The following is a 15,875-nucleotide window of genomic DNA, read 5'->3' as shown; positions in this document are numbered from 1 at the left end:
TCGAGTCCCCGATTTAGGATTTGATAGCGGATCAACCACTGAATCAATAGTAGACCAAGGCGAATATCGGAATCATGTGGTCAAAAGCATTCGCTCCTGCCCAATGCGATCCATTCATATTAGTGTCAACATCGATACTAGCAACTCCTGATAACAGTGTTGATCATAGTTAGTAAAATACACATATTATATGCATATAATATGCGTATCCGAACGTTTAATTCAAAAGTTTGTAATTTGGCATATCAATCTAAAAAAACTGTTTAATACGTGGATTTTAAAGATAACCGTATTTTATATGAACAATACTCGTATAATACATTACATACTGAATAAAAATTTTTGGGTTCCAAAAAAAAAAAATGGGCTAAATCCCGATTCCCAACCCTTGCTTCTATCAGGAATCCTAATCGATCGAAACTATGACCCTTCTTCTTCCCTCATCTAAGCAAACCAAAAAATGGAGGAACCCGTGCCCCAGTGACCCCTTCTCCTCCATCTCTGTTCTTGGCGGCCAGTAACCGAGGGCGATAGGTAAGACATCAATACCCCCTGCTCTCATTCTCTTCTCAATTTCTCTTCCCATCGATTGTTGAAAATCCTATCGAGGGTGATTGCGTCTGTAAATAATTTTTAACGAGAAGCAAGAAAGATTCAAAAGAGATGACTCACATGGACAAAGATGGCCAAGGGACTCACATGGACAAAGATGGCCAAGGGCGGGATTCTTCAAAAAGGGTTGAAATGAAAACCTTTCTAGGAAATTTAGCATACAATTGCTATTTAAATTAATACGATAATTATTTACAGACATAGTTGCAGTCCAATAATGTGAAAAATTATAAAGAGGACATTGACACGGGTGTTCTCCTCCCTCTGTTCTTACAATACTACATTTGAAAAATCAAATGAGTTGAAGGGAGGAGGTTCTTGAGTCTTAAAATTGATCCATAACCGGTCTTAGATTGTACCCCCATGGAAATTTCAAGAAAATCCAAGCGAGTCTCTGGGATGAATGATTGCAAACACTTATTCTCCATCTTCTTGAACCTTGTTTTCATACCAAGAAGAAGAGAACATGTAAAAGTTACGCAGTGAAATGAGGTTTGATTCTCCTCTTAGTTCTTTCTACCATACACTTTTTAGGAGTAAATGTAACTAATATTAAATGTGAAAATTCAAAAGAATGAAAAATGATTTCAAATTGGAAAATCAGATTGAATTTTAATGTCCATAAATTCATGGTAGATTAAAATTTAGTTTTAAACAATCATTTTTACTCCCGGATTTTTACAGAACAACCGTATTAAACACGTATTAAACGCATACCATATCATTGCCGTACATATTTTATTGCACCAGATTTTTTAAATGTATTATTACCATATGATCCATTCAATTGCCGTACGTATCCATTTCTGTATTATTGCCATCGCCGAACTTACTATGGTGACGAAATCATGAACTAAATCCCAGCATCAACTAATACAAATTGATGAACCCTGGGTGGTGACAACTGACGAGCAATGTATTGAAACAGACTGGGACTTGAGGCCGATTAGGTTAAGAGGTCATCAGGCACCCTCAACCACCCAACTACCCAATCCGACGGTCCCAATCTGGAAATTTTTGACATAAACCTAAGAATGATTGAGCACATTATATAGAAAAGAAAAATACAGATCCATGTTTAGCTAATAATTGGAGCAATAACTGAATAACATGTCCATAAACAAGTTGAGCCTAAACTGAAGATTAAAATACGTCACGAGACACGAATACAACTCCACATTCTGTTTATGAAAATTCTAAATATTGTCTTTATCAATGAGAAAACCAGACTTCAGACAAATGATCAGCCTGGTTTTGAAGGTTAAATGCTGTTATGGTATGGGTATCCTTCATCTCCAACCGCTTTCTATAAATAAAAGCAGGTGTTCTTACTGGCCAGAGTAGAAATTCCATGATTATCTAATCATAGAGTCCTTCTTCATGCCAGATATCTACTAAAAAATCTACCATCTCCTGTATAAATCAACAATCAAATAATTAAGTACATGAACACTGCTCAAAATACAACAAAAACACAAGGTGCTCAAGATAACTTACAGACAATGGGATTCGCTGAGAAAAAGGCTCATTAGTCGAAAGCAGGTCTTCATAAGTAGTTGACCAGCTACAAGACAGTTACTTTGCTCATATTAGCACATGGGACAATGGAATGCAACAAAACAGAAGAGGTATAGAAAGTTTGAAAACCATAACCATAAATAACCATGTTTTGCAGTAAATGTAAATTGTTAGCCAAAATGTTTCAGACACTACTCTTAGACAGGTTCTTACAAAATTTCATTTACAAAGACACAACTAGTTTAGCTGAATCAGTAAAAAAGTTTAGTACAGAGCTTGAGCAAGACTAACCATTTGCTGAAATTTTGAAAATTTAGGTGATTTCAACATTGCTGAGACGAATTGCCATATGAATCAGGGAATCAACACTATTTCGGTTGAAATTTCCGTGTTCCACCTAAATTTCAAGCCCATCTCATATTTGTTTGGATGATACAGATTAAGGGGGATTATAGATAACCTGTTTCGAGTGAGGCTGGTCGAATTTTTTTTTACCAAACTCGAGCATCTTTGCCTGTTTCAGCCCTTTTCTACACGGGAAGAAGGTTCAGATATTTTCCGCCTCAGTTCTACACACTGCTGGAATACGATGCTAGGAGCTGCCACTTCACTGCATGTATCACCACATAGTATTGTTGTATCTATGAGTCTATGTTACACGTACTTCGTACTTTTTCAATTAACCAATATTATGTTTCTTCATTCATGGTGCCTAATTTCCTTGTTTTACTTGCCTTTTCTGTCTTCTAGTACTAAAACAATGTGTAGAATAGGCAGTATTACACAAGGTATGCAAAAGGGTTAAGCGTATCCAAACCACAATTTTTTGTGACTTTTCTTGCAATATAAAGGTTTACATATGTTTATATACGCTAAAATAAGGTTTCCCTGATTGGAGCTTAATATGGCCATTTTCCCCCTTAAATGGCCAACTGAAACTCATTGGCAAAAAATACACTGTTTCGGTGAAATTTTGATCAGGCCAAAAATCCAAGATTTTAAACTAAGCATTCTAGATTAGATCCCTTGGCCTGGGTGTGTATATCTATATTATGCTATTGGTTCAATGGAGGAAACAAAAGCATAGATAAATGCAAAGTTGGAATTATGGAGATCAACCTTGGAATCAAAATTTTTCAAGATAAGTAGAACAAAAATTGAGTATGTGGTGTGTTACTTCAGTAACAATAAAATTGGAAGTGGGGTGGTGAAAAATGAAATTGATGATATGGAGATACTGTGAAGTGAAAACTTTAGGTACCTAGATTCAATCGTAGGTAAAGAAAGGAGAAATAGAGGATTATGTTGCACAAAGAATTAGAATAAGGTGAATGAAGTGAGGGCCGGAGTATTGTGTGTTCAACATATTCTTTCACAACTCAAAGGAAAATTTGTAGGACAGTCATACAGCCAACAATAATGTATGGAACTAAATGTTGGGCAGGAAGAAACAGAATATAAATAAACTTAGTGTATCTGAAATGAGGACACTAAGATGGTTGAGTGGTAAAACTAGAAAAGAAAAGTAAGGAATGAACAAATTAGAGTTAATTTAGAAATACCAGAGACATATGTAATGGAGGCTTTTGAGTGCTCCCGTATGAAGGGGTGATTTGATTCAGGATTTCAAATCAAAGGAGCTGAAAGAGCCCTGAGTAACCCTAAAATGACTTTAAAAGGAGTGAGGAAAGAAATGCGCAGCTTAAGAAGAGTAAGAAGTATGGCTTTGAATAGAGCTGATTGGATAAAAAAGATCTACATAGCTGACCCATTTAGTTGGTATGAGGCTGAGTTGAGTTGTACTAGGAGCAGAAGAAAGTAACAAAAATAGGAAGGATGACCAAGATCCAGTTGGTGGTAGCATTAGGAGCAGAAGAAAACTAACAAAAATAGTGAGAATAACCCAGATATACTCGGTGACAGATAGTACTAGGGCAGGAAATCGAAAAAATATGATTAACCGCCTTCTCCTTCACTGATCAAAATAAAGACCAAATCCCTGTTTTAGGCATTAATGGGGTTGTATCCATTACCTCTAAGGGTCTTATTAAAAAATAATCCTTCTCTCAAAATCAAACTTTCATTCAAATGCCATCAACACCATACCTCCGATCCAGCACAAAGACTGCAAACTCCATGATTCGTAGTTTCCTCACAATTTTCAGGGAAGGAAGATGGGTTTAAAAGGCTAATCTTAAGTTTGATATAGTTTTCATTGAAGTTTCCTGAATGGGCATTAAAAGTAATTGGAGCCTATGATGGCAATTTTTCAATTTGTAAAATGTACACTTCAAGTGTCAATGATGGCACTTCTTGACATTGGTGTAATGTTCAAAGGTTCCAGACTTCAATGATTTTGTGGAATGCTTCCCAATTTATATTTCTTCATTCCAAATGTATATCTCAATTGTTTTTATTAAATGTCATGTTCTAGGACTAAATTATGTCTAGAATAGGTTATATAAGAGAAATGGTACAGCAGGCGACGGCATACACAAGTAACCTAGGTCTGAAGCCAAAGTACCACTTTGGCTGTTTTTATTTTCCAATCTAATGATTCAAACATATACATACATGCTTAAATAGGAAATCCCTAAAGTTTCAGGGCAAAATTCTTGGTATTGACCATTGAGGTAGTCATTACGAATTTTCCACCAAAATGGACCAAATTTCGGTGGGATTTCGACCATTTTATTGAATCATTTCTTTTTCAGGCTTGGTCAGAAAGGTCACCGAAATTGAAATTTGGAACCTTGTTGAAGAAACCATGCAACCAGCAAAGAAAAACCATCATGAGGCAACCTGTGAAGCTTGTCCCTACAGTTATAGACAACAAACAGAAGAAAATACCTTATAACTGGATCTTTTGCAACTCTCTGTGACTTTCGAGACTGATCTCCAATCCACTGTCTTCTATTTTCATGCCATGTTATTGCAGCTACATGACAAACAAGGTCTTATTAAGGATTAGAAATAGAAGTCTAAGAATAAAATAAAATTATGAAAAAATACGGAAAACATAAACATTACATCAAGATGAAAGCAGATGCTTTACACATCTTGAAATTCCTAAATTCTTTTATTCAGGATGATTTTATGATTCTGAAGAATAATTAAGGACATATTCTTGTTCAGAAATTCAATTTTATCCACATTAGGTTCAAGAACCTAGGTACTCAATGTACTCCAAGGTCCATATGACAGATCCAGAAGGAGAGTGGAGGAAATCTCAGATTACTTGTTTGATTAATGTATCTCTTAATGTCCACTTTAAATCACAGAGCAATCTTGGAGCACTAGCTGCTTTATAAAACTCATGATAACCAGAAATATGGATATTACATAAAAGGTACATTTTTAACTCAACAAGGTCATGGAATTAGTTGAATAATGACAAGAATGAACCAAACTATGTGCTAACTTGGAAACATCAAAATGAAAATTTATCCAACCATAAAGTTACATGAAAGAAAAATATGACTCCATGAGAAGGACATACATAATCAAGTGACTATCAAGAATATGCAACATAATCAACTCTGACAAGTTTAAGTAAAATTCTGGAAATGTTAGTCCAGTATATCAGATGATGTATCCATTATATCAGATGATGTATTATTCAATTCATAGTTGTTATGGCATCTAGGCAACCCAAGGCATTAGATGGGGCCTGGATGCCTAGGCAATACCTTAACAACTATAACTCAATTATTAAAATGTAAAAGTAATAGCAGTAAAAGACTATAATACCACTATCCAAAAGAAGGGACAATGTTATAATGTGCATATCCAACAGTAATATAATTTCCGACAAATTCCACATATTTTATGGTAAATTGATCAACTCGCTCCCTTGTATTCATTTTATAATTCTTCAGAATAATCTATAACTTTGTCTTGGTTTATGTAAGTCAGGCTGTTCATGGCAAGCATTAGTTCAGAATCAGCTCAAACAAAGAACCCAGTCAAGTCTCCAAAAGAACAAATTTCCAGAACTTGCTAGGCGCCCTAAGCTTGATTAACAGGTACATGCTTTCATTGTAGCTGAGGAAAAGCAAGATCTGCCAGACATAGTGTGGGATTTCACAAAGAGAGATCAGTGTTGGGTTCTGAGTTCCTTTAAGAGAAACAAACCTTGGTTTACAAAAATGGATGCATTAACACCTTCATCCATGGGTTTCTTTTCTTCATTAGAAAATGCAGAAACTGCTGAAGACTGCTCTACATGGGTGTGAGAATTGCTAACATTGTTTGCCATCACCTCCAGACTGGAAGACCATGGCCTTTGCCTACAACCCAAGATCTGGTTGCTTGTGCTCCTGTATGGTCTCCTTGAAGCTCCCTCAACAGGTTTGGCCACTTGGAATTTGACCAGACCACCAACACAACTGCTCTGCACAAAACAGGCAAAGGATTGAGTTGAGTATAGCACAGGACCTCATGCAAATATTATTTCACATGTACAGCATTATCATTGACGATTATGTGACGAAAATCCTTGATACAGTTCTGAAATGGAAATTGGTAAAACACTTATCCCATAAGGGCTACTAAAAGTTATTTGTCAGAACTACCCACTGAAAAACCAAAATAAGACTCGGAATATCAAGGCAAATGAATTAATGCCCATAAGCTATTGGAAACCTTGGACAAGCCCCAACCATGCCCATAAGCTATTGGAAAACTTGGACAAGCCCCAACCCAACCCAACCCAGTACTTCAGATGAAATCATAGGCCTAGCCCTACAAGAAGGCTGGGCCTGTTGAACTACCCAAAATTTTCAAACTTAAAAACTGAACATACAGAAAAATAGTTAGCAACTAGAAATCCAGATAAACAATATTATTTAAAACTAAAGACGATTTGCATTTTTTAGAATTATGAATTTAATTAGCTGTGCAATTTTGATTTTTTTTGGGGGGGGGTAAATAGTTGTGCAATTGGATACGTGTGTTTATATAATTAGGAGTATCATTATGCAAGTAAAATATACTAGTATGATCATTTTATGTAGCTAACAAATCACAAGTGTACACATGGTTTTTATGTAATATACATATGACTTATAATACTTTAGGCAAGACTAAATGTGAAATCCAGGGAATGCAGAGCAAGTAAAATAAGAAAAGAATTGGAGCCTGGGGTAGGTTCAAGCCAAGCTAGGGCCACATTGAAATTTTCCAGCGCTGCTGCCAATCACCAACAAATACTAGTGAGCGAAGGTATAGAATATTGGCAAGTCCAAATAAGAGATATATCATTGAGATGGATGGATATGCATGCACATGTCAGGATTCAGAAAAAAAAAAAAGCATTCTTAAAGCACACTTTTGATTACAGATTAACAGCCAATGATGCATGTATACTCTACTTATCCATATAATAAATGGATCAATCAATGCATGTATCAAAAACAAACTTTTTTTTTACCGAATATCCAAAGCAGATATCAGAAACAAAGGGTTACAAGTACTTTCGAACAAAACTCATGCGATCAGAAACTTTTCTTGATAAAAACAAGAAAATGAGAATCTGAAAAATTTAAAATCATACAAAGCCAAAAATTTAGTCCAACAGAAATTACAAACAACGGATCACTTTCTGCTAAAAAACTCATATAGTACATTTAGGATGTTGAAGATCCAGGCTGTACAGCAACGAATAAGTGGTGGGGAAAGGGTTATGAGTTGTTGAAGATTTGAAACTAGGGTTTATTACTTTTATGTTAGAGGTGCGATGAATGGATGTATCGGGTCATAGGGTTTCAACTTTGAATAATCAAAGACTGAACTTCAAAAAAGGGCAGTGAGAGGACCTAAGTATCAATGGGGTTTAAACAACAACAACAACTCAGCCTTTTCCCAACTAAATGGGGTAGGCTATATGGATCCGTGAGAAGGACAAAAAAAAAAAAAAAAAGGTAACAAGAAAGGAACACAACACCACCTCCAAACAGCTCTATTTGAGGTCATACTAGAGTCAAGACCTAAACTCTACATGTCTTTCCTCATAAGACAATCTGGATAATATACAGATAAATCAAAGAAGAAGAAAACAAAAGATTTACGACAAAATAATAGAGGAGGTGAAGTGGGAATAGAAGGGAAAGATAGAGGAGAAGATCTTACCTATTGCTACCTAGGGTTGCGAACAGCTGCTACACACTACTAAAAACTCGAACTCTATTTCTTCAATACTTATTGTCCTCTTCTCATTAAAAACCCTTTCACTGATCTTGAATAGGAGCAAAGATCTGCATCATGGCACGCTGAAATATTGATGGAGCCGTTTTTAATCCAAACGGCATGACTGCCCACTGTAAATGATAACCAGGGATGCAAAAAGCTGTTTTGGGTCTATCTTCAGGAGTAATCCCAAGTTGCCAAAAACCTGCTTTCAGATCAAACTTGGAGAAGACAGTTGCAAAGGCTAATAGGAGTAATAGTGCCGGGCGAGTTGGTAAAGGGAACTTATCATCAGCCAAGAAGAAATTCAAGGGCCGATAATTTATTACCATCCTCATTTTACCACGGATCTGTTCTGTTCTCTTGTTCACATAGAACGCCTGACATGCCCATGGAGAGACAGTGGATTCTAACAAGCCTTGAGCTTGTAGTTGTTGAAGCTCTTGGACTGCAAGGGCTAAATGTTCTGGAGGCATTCCAGGATGACTGGCTTTTGTTGGATTGACATCTTCATTCTTCTTCAAAGGTAAGGAGATGAAGAACTTGGAATTCTGCCAGAGGGGATGCGTACATTTAGTCAAGAACTCAGTATGAGAATCTGCACAGGAAGTTTGCAGAAGTTTTCCTTTAAACTCATCAAACAGAGTAGGACTTGTACCTGCAAGAAAAATGTTAGAAAAAGGGGACCAGGGGAGAAGTTGTTGTTTATATACAAGACCATGGAGTGTCCATTTAAGGGGAAGATGACTCAGGACATCAAAACCTATAATGAGATCTTTACCAGGACAGTGGGAACCTAACATGACATGGGTAAACGAAAGGGTTGGAAGAAGTTGGACTTTAATAGGTTGTTTAGTGACAAGGGTGATATAGAAGGTTTCACCATTAGCTGCTAAAAAGGGAAGAGGGGGTTCTTGAGGTTTCCAAAAATGGTTTGGGAGGACTTTTGGGGATAAGATGGTTGTAGCTGCACCTGTATCAAGAAAGGCTATTAGACGAATAGGTTTAGCATAAGGTTCAGGGATTAAGGTTACAGCAGCATGTGGTAAGGTGATAGACTGACAGGGAAGAGGTGTTTGATGTGGGGAGAGAAAAGGGATAACGTGGTAGAGGGGATCAGAATCCTCGGACTCAGGAAGAGAAGACTCTGGGTCTGAGTCTGTAAGAAAATTGGGTTCAGCTGGATAGTCAATTGCAAATAAAGAGAGATCAGTAGGTTCAGAATCCAGGGAGTATAAAGACTCAAGATCAGCATCTTGTAGATCATCATCGTGGAGAGAGGCAAGCATGTGAAGCACCTTATCCTTTTTGCGACTGTTAGGACAATTCTTAGCAAAATGTCCATCTTTTCCACAAATGAAGCAAGAAGTATTCTTGTTCTTCTTGCGGAACTGTTTTTTCCGAAGGAACTTCCAGGAAGGTTTATATCGTTTAAACCGATTCTTTTCTCAAGTTAAAACCGGGCTCTTCCCAAACTTCATTCATAAGGGGCTTTAAATAGCCGGAGATACAAAGATACAAGGGACAGACATGTGGGGCCTAAGACATGTGGCCGTCACATGGACTTCACATGATATGTGGGACCGTATGTCGGGAGTGTCGGCATACGTACATAGTACACACAATACAACACACAATACAATACACAATACTACACAATACTACACAATACCATACAATACAATATAGTACAGTACTACGTTAATCAGTATCCGGATCAGATGAACTGTTGTATGGGTAGAATGCAGCTTTGTCAATAAGCCAATCATCATAGGCATCCATTAGAGGAGTGATGCGAGGACAGGGCAGTTGACCATTCTGATGTAGTTCCCATGCTGAATCAACAGTGTGAAGAAGGGGAACTGGAACTTGATAAGGCTGGATGTCGTTAACTCTGCACATAGACTGAAGAAACTGTCGCCATTTTGATCGATGCTGTCTTCTAGTGATGAAGAGTGCATAGGGCTTTGTTCCATACACATGATAGTCTGTTGTGTAGTGAATGTAATGGCAGGGGTGTAAATTGGCTGGAGGATCAGTTACTTGGAGGATAGCTGGAGGTCTATGGAAAATGATAGTGATGTAGTGCATTGTGGAGTCAGGGGGATCAGACTGTGGGAGCAGGGATGTAAATAGGTTGAACCAGGTTTCCATAGGAGCAAAGAGTTGTAAAAAGTGGATAATAGGTAGGTTAGGGCGATGCGGGTTTAATGGTGTACACCAACGCATGCATATGGACTGGATGGCTTGAAGGGGAAAACATAGGGCTATAGAGTAGGCTGTGCATAAATGCCAGAAAATGCATTTAAAAATAGGTGGTAATTCTTTTAGGTCATGGAAAGAGTTAAAGGTAAAAACTGTGAGGTAGGGAAACTCTGGGTGAAAAGTAGAACCAGCAAGAAATAAACCCTCTTGACGAAGGGCAATTTCTAAGAGCTGAATGGCTGTATGCTTACTGTAAGTAAGGACTGCTTTATAGGTTAAGGTATGAAGGATTTCAGGGGGAAGGTGAGGAGGTATATCACAGCAAAGGTTATGGCTAGGTTGGGGCTGAGGTTGAGAAGAAGATGAGGTAGAGGCACCTGGTGTACTATGTACGTATGCCAACACTCCCGACATACGGTCCCACATATCATGTGAAGTCCATGTGACGGCCACATGTCTTAGGCCCCACATGTCTGTCCCTTGTATCTTTGTATCTCCGGCTATTTAAAGCCCCTTATGAATGAAGTTTGGGCAGAGCCCGGTTTTAACCTGAGAAAAGAAATGGTATCAGAGCCAGTCCCCTTCTCCTTCTCCGGCTAAGGTCCTTCTCCGGCAGCCAGCTTGGTACGGTTTGAACCTCTGCTAGTTAAATAGACGATCTAGGCCACGCCCTATTGCAGGTTACTTCGTGGTTTTGGTTTTCTTGTGACAGAGAAAGAACCCTTTGAGCGATGGGTCTTCAGGCCGAGGAATGGCCGTCTTTTCCCCTGTAACGGCTCGGGTAGATCTGTCTATGAGAACTTGAACCCCGGGGGTCCTGATCGGCCTCGACTAGTCGTCTTTTTATCTATCTGAGTTTCGCCGGTGAGTTGTGCTGTTCGGATTCGGACTTCATGCTTTTCTGATGGCTTTTTCCCCACGTTCTTCTTCATCTCGAAGCTCTGCTTCTTCTTCTTCATCTCGAAGCTCTGCTTCTTCTTCTTCCTCTTCTCGATCTTCTTTTTCCTCTATCGATTCCTTATATGAGTTTGATTACTTACCTGATGATCAGCTAATCCCAGAGACTCCGTCTCCCCTGTTAAATCCCTATACTGTCTTTCCTAAGAAGAAATCTTCTTCTTCTAAATGGAAAACTCATATTTTCTCAAAAGAAAATCCCACCTCTGAAGGAATTGGTTCAGGCCTCTCGGTGTGATCAATATCACATCCCTGCAACTGATAAGGAACAACTGTTTACCCTAGAGATCCCTACGACCCTTATTCCCCAGTGGAAAAATCAAGGTTATACCCATCTTCACTTTGGTGCGATTAAGTTCGCCTTATCTTTCCATGGTCGGAAAGGTCTTCCTATAGCCTCCCGGGTCGCCCTCCTTGACAGTCGTTTTCTACGGTATGAACATGCTGTTATTGCAACTGTTCAGACCACTTTGAATGCAGGAACTATATTCCTCACTCTTTACCCTAATTTCAACATAGCCTTAGCAGATCCCCATCTTCCCTCAGCTTTGAAGTTCCAGATTCAAATATCTGGCACACCACAGACTCCTACAGCCTTAGCAGGAACCCTCCACTACCAGATGGCTTATAGGTTACAAAATCATGCCTATGATCTAACTACAAGCCAACATGAGGATGCTCTTTTCCTCTTTGTAGACTCTGACCATGTTCCAAGTCTCACCCATGTACCCAGACAATTGCCTAGAGATGAACTTCTTCGTCTCCTTCCTTCTTCTTGGGTCACGGCTTATGAACAACAAATGGCCACACAACAACCTGCTCCAGTCGAGCCACTTCAGTCTACTGATCCTCAGTTCATCACTCACCCTACAGGCGAGGTTGAAATCAGATTTTCTCCTCCGCAACCATTACCTTCTCCTTTCCCTACTCAGTTTACAGGAATGATTCAAGAAAAAATTCCTGTCAAATCTTTTGATGCTCAAGGTAACCCTGTGTATTATTTTTCTGATCCAGTCCCTGGTCATAAGTACTTTGACCTTTGTGATTGTGACGATTGTCTCCAAGACTCTGATGATGATGATGACTATTCCTACCATCCCAAACGAAAGTCTTCTCAGACTATTCTAAGGGAAAGATATGAGTCAGGAGACCCTACAATAGGACCGTTGAGTACTGAAGCCCGTTATCTCAGACTATTCTAAGGGAAAAGAAAATGTTTTGGCAGACTTCCTTTCTCGCCCTACCTCTACCTTTTCTGTTATCCCAATCCTTTACCCATTAACACCAAGCTCTGCCCAAACTTCATTCATAAAGGGCTTTAAATAGCCGGAGATACAAAGATACAAGGGACAGACATGTGGGGCCTAAGACATGTGGGGTCCTACTGTAGGGTCTCCTGACTCATATCTTTCCCTTAGAATAGTCTGAGAAGACTTTCGTTTGGGATGGTAGGAATAGTCGTCATCATCAGAGTCTTGGAGACAATCGTCACAATCACAAAGGTCAAAGTACTTATGACCAGGGACTAGATCAGAAAAATAATACACAGGGTTACCTTGAGCATCAAAAGATTTGACAGGAATTTTTTCTTGAATCATTCCTGTAAACTGAGTAGGGAAAGGAGAAGGTAATGGTTGCGGAGGAGGAAATCTGATTTCAACCTCGCCTGTAGGGTGAGTGATGAACTGAGGATCAGTAGACTGAAGTGGCTCGACTGGAGCAGGTTGTTGTGTGGCCATTTGTTGTTCATAAGCCGTGACCCAAGAAGAAGGAAGGAGACGAAGAAGTTCATCTCTAAGCAATTGTCTGGGTACATGGGTGAGACTTGGAACATGGTCAGAGTCTACAAAGAGGAAAAGAGCATCCTCATGTTGGCTTGTAGTTAGATCATAGGCATGATTTTGTAACCTATAAGCCATCTGGTAGTGGAGGGTTCCTGCTAAGGCTGTAGGAGTCTGTGGTGTGCCAGATATTTGAATCTGGAACTTCAAAGCTGAGGGAAGATGGGGATCTGCTAAGGCTATGTTGAAATTAGGGTAAAAAGTGAGGATTATAGTTCCTGCATTCAAAGTGGTCTGAACAGTTGCAATAACAGCATGTTCATACCGTAGAAAACGACTGTCAAGGAGGGCGACCCGCGGGAGGCTATAGGAAGACCTTTCCGACCATGGAAAGATAAGGCGAACTTAATCGCACCAAAGTGAAGATGGGTATAACCTTGATTTTTCCACTGGGGAATAAGGGTCGTAGAGATCTCTAGGGTAAACAGTTGTTCCTTATCAGTTGCAGGGATGTGATATTGATCACACCGAGAGGCCTGAACCAATTCCTTCAGAGATGGGGTTTTCTTTCGAGGGGCAATAAGAGTTTTCCATTTGGAAGAAGAAGATTTCTTCTTAGGAAAGACAGTATAGGGATTTAACAGGGGAGACGGAGTCTCTGGGATTAGCTGATCATCAGGTAAGTAATCAAACTCATATAAGGAATCGATAGAGGAAAAAGAAGATCGAGAAGAGGATGAAGAAGAACGTGGGGAAAAAGCCATCAGAAAAGCATGAAGTCCGAATCCGAACAGCACAACTCACCGGCGAAACTCAGATAGATAAAAAGACGACTAGTCGAGGCCGATTAGGACCCCCGGGGTTCAAGTTCTCATAGACAGATCAACCCGAGCCGTTACAGGGGAAAAGACGGCCATTCCTCGGCCTGAAGACCCATCGCTCAAAGGGTTCTTTCTCTGTCACAAGAAAACCAAAACCACGAAGTAACCTGCAATAGGGCGTGGCCTAGATCGTCTCTTTAACTAGCAGAGGTTCAAACCGTACCAAGCTGGCTGCTGGAGAAGGACCTTAGCCGGAGAAGGAGAAGGGGACTGGCTCTGATACCATTTCTTTTCTCAGGTTAAAACCGGGTTCAAACCTCAGGCAACACAACATTCAATTCCTAATGACTAGAAAATACTCCTTCCTTCCCAAAGTGACCATCCTCGTTGCAAAGGCCTAAAGATTAAAGAGGAGGGGTTGAAGAATTAAAAGTTAAACCCTCCCCCCAACTCATTTCTCAATATTTCCCTTCTATTACTTGTTTAAGCCTTTCTTCAAGTTGGGTGATAATGGAATGTGGTAATCATCCAGAGGCAAAATAGTAAACTCCATAAAAAACTCCATAAAAACTCCATAAAGAACTGGGACAACCAAAATAGGAAGGACCCCAAGTAAAATTTCGGCCCAAACAGATTTCGTCAAGTGGCAAAATAGAGATCTGAAAATCAGGACTAAAACAAAAGAGGGCATACCCAGTGCACAAGGCTCCCGCACCTCTGTGGGCTCTGAAGAGGGTTATCATGTAGACAGCCTTACCCTTGCTTCACAAAGAGGTTGTTTCCCGACTCGAACCCACGACCTAGAGCAACCTTACAGTTGCGCCAAGGTTCGTCATCTTCTAAAAATTAGGACTATGGGAGAATTTACAGTAGTAGTATCATAAACACGCATGGACATATATAGGGATGCATGCCAATACACGAGATGATATTTAATTGAATTAGACTCTGAAATTTGAATTAAATTAACCAAAGGCATGTATTTGCTATGCAAAGGTCAGAAATGCCACATCATCAATGCACAATGAGATGTTGTGCCTTGATTATGTTATCAAGTTCAGAACTGTTCACATATATACATATACATAAATAGATGTCAAGCCATATTCATGCCGAACTTACTAAGGAACCAGTGGATCTAACAGATCCCACCAATGTGTAGGGCATGGAAATTTACAAGGTTGCTAAAGGATTCCTAAGAAAGGAGAAAACATGCAATGGGACTGAGTCCAAGAACCACACGAGAAGAAAAACAACAGAAATACAGATACTCAAAATCCCCCCATGAAATCTCCAAACCATGGTAAACCCCAGCCCCCTGCTCACAATAGCCTATGCCTTTAAAGGTAAACTATGAAAGAGATTCCCTGTAGCGTTTTAAATTTCAAAATTTTTCCAAAATTTCCTCTTTGAGAACAGATCTATAGCAATTTCGGATTTTTTCTTTAATGCCTTCATTTGGTGTAGAAATTGAGTCCAGCCAGCTTTACTCTTATTTTGGTGGTGATTGACACTGTCAGTTTCTGTCAAAACTTAGAATCAAATTGTCTTTATTGTGTTTCTGTTTTCAGTCCAAAATTTGATTCTATAGAGGTATAAAAAGGGCAGACCAGGCAAAACCTGATCTGGTTTGAGAGTAACCTCAGAAGATGGACCTTTAAGTCCAGATCCCTTCAGCAGATATGGGATTCTATCCTCCTTGGTGTCAGGTCCAAGCTTGCTGCCACAACTGCTCGATGTGCTGATACCCCTAGGAATAGATTGATTATTGATGCTTGGAGTCTCCCCCCCCCCC

The 15,875-nt window shown here is 39.3% G+C and overlaps 1 protein-coding gene across 4 annotated transcripts in view; it reads right to left on the bottom strand.

Annotated features, from left to right (window-relative positions):
• Positions 1 to 1,664: 1,664 nt before the first annotated feature.
• Positions 1,665 to 15,875, bottom strand: part of LOC122081955 — a 16,053-nt gene continuing 1,842 nt past the window's right edge. For 2 of the 4 annotated variants that reach the window (XM_042649391.1, XM_042649390.1), the window contains 4 exons: positions 6,265 to 6,523; positions 4,981 to 5,068; positions 2,110 to 2,176; positions 1,665 to 2,025 (listed from right to left, as the gene is read on the bottom strand). In XM_042649391.1, the coding sequence (XP_042505325.1) occupies positions 1,972 to 2,025; positions 2,110 to 2,176; positions 4,981 to 5,068; positions 6,265 to 6,388 (333 nt within the window). In that variant the 5' untranslated portion in view covers positions 6,389 to 6,523 and the 3' untranslated portion in view covers positions 1,665 to 1,971. Of the gene's footprint in view, positions 2,026 to 2,109; positions 2,177 to 4,980; positions 5,069 to 6,264; positions 6,524 to 8,259; positions 9,819 to 15,875 lie in introns of those variants that run through there. The other 2 variants (XM_042649393.1, XR_006141260.1) reach the window with 2 other exon arrangements.

The sequence above is a fragment of the Macadamia integrifolia genome, chromosome 6, assembly GCF_013358625.1.
Source record: "Macadamia integrifolia cultivar HAES 741 chromosome 6, SCU_Mint_v3, whole genome shotgun sequence".
Classification (NCBI taxonomy): domain Eukaryota; kingdom Viridiplantae; phylum Streptophyta; class Magnoliopsida; order Proteales; family Proteaceae; genus Macadamia; species Macadamia integrifolia.
Note: the sequence above shows the minus strand (reverse complement) of the source record. Positions and strands in the feature narration are given on the sequence as shown.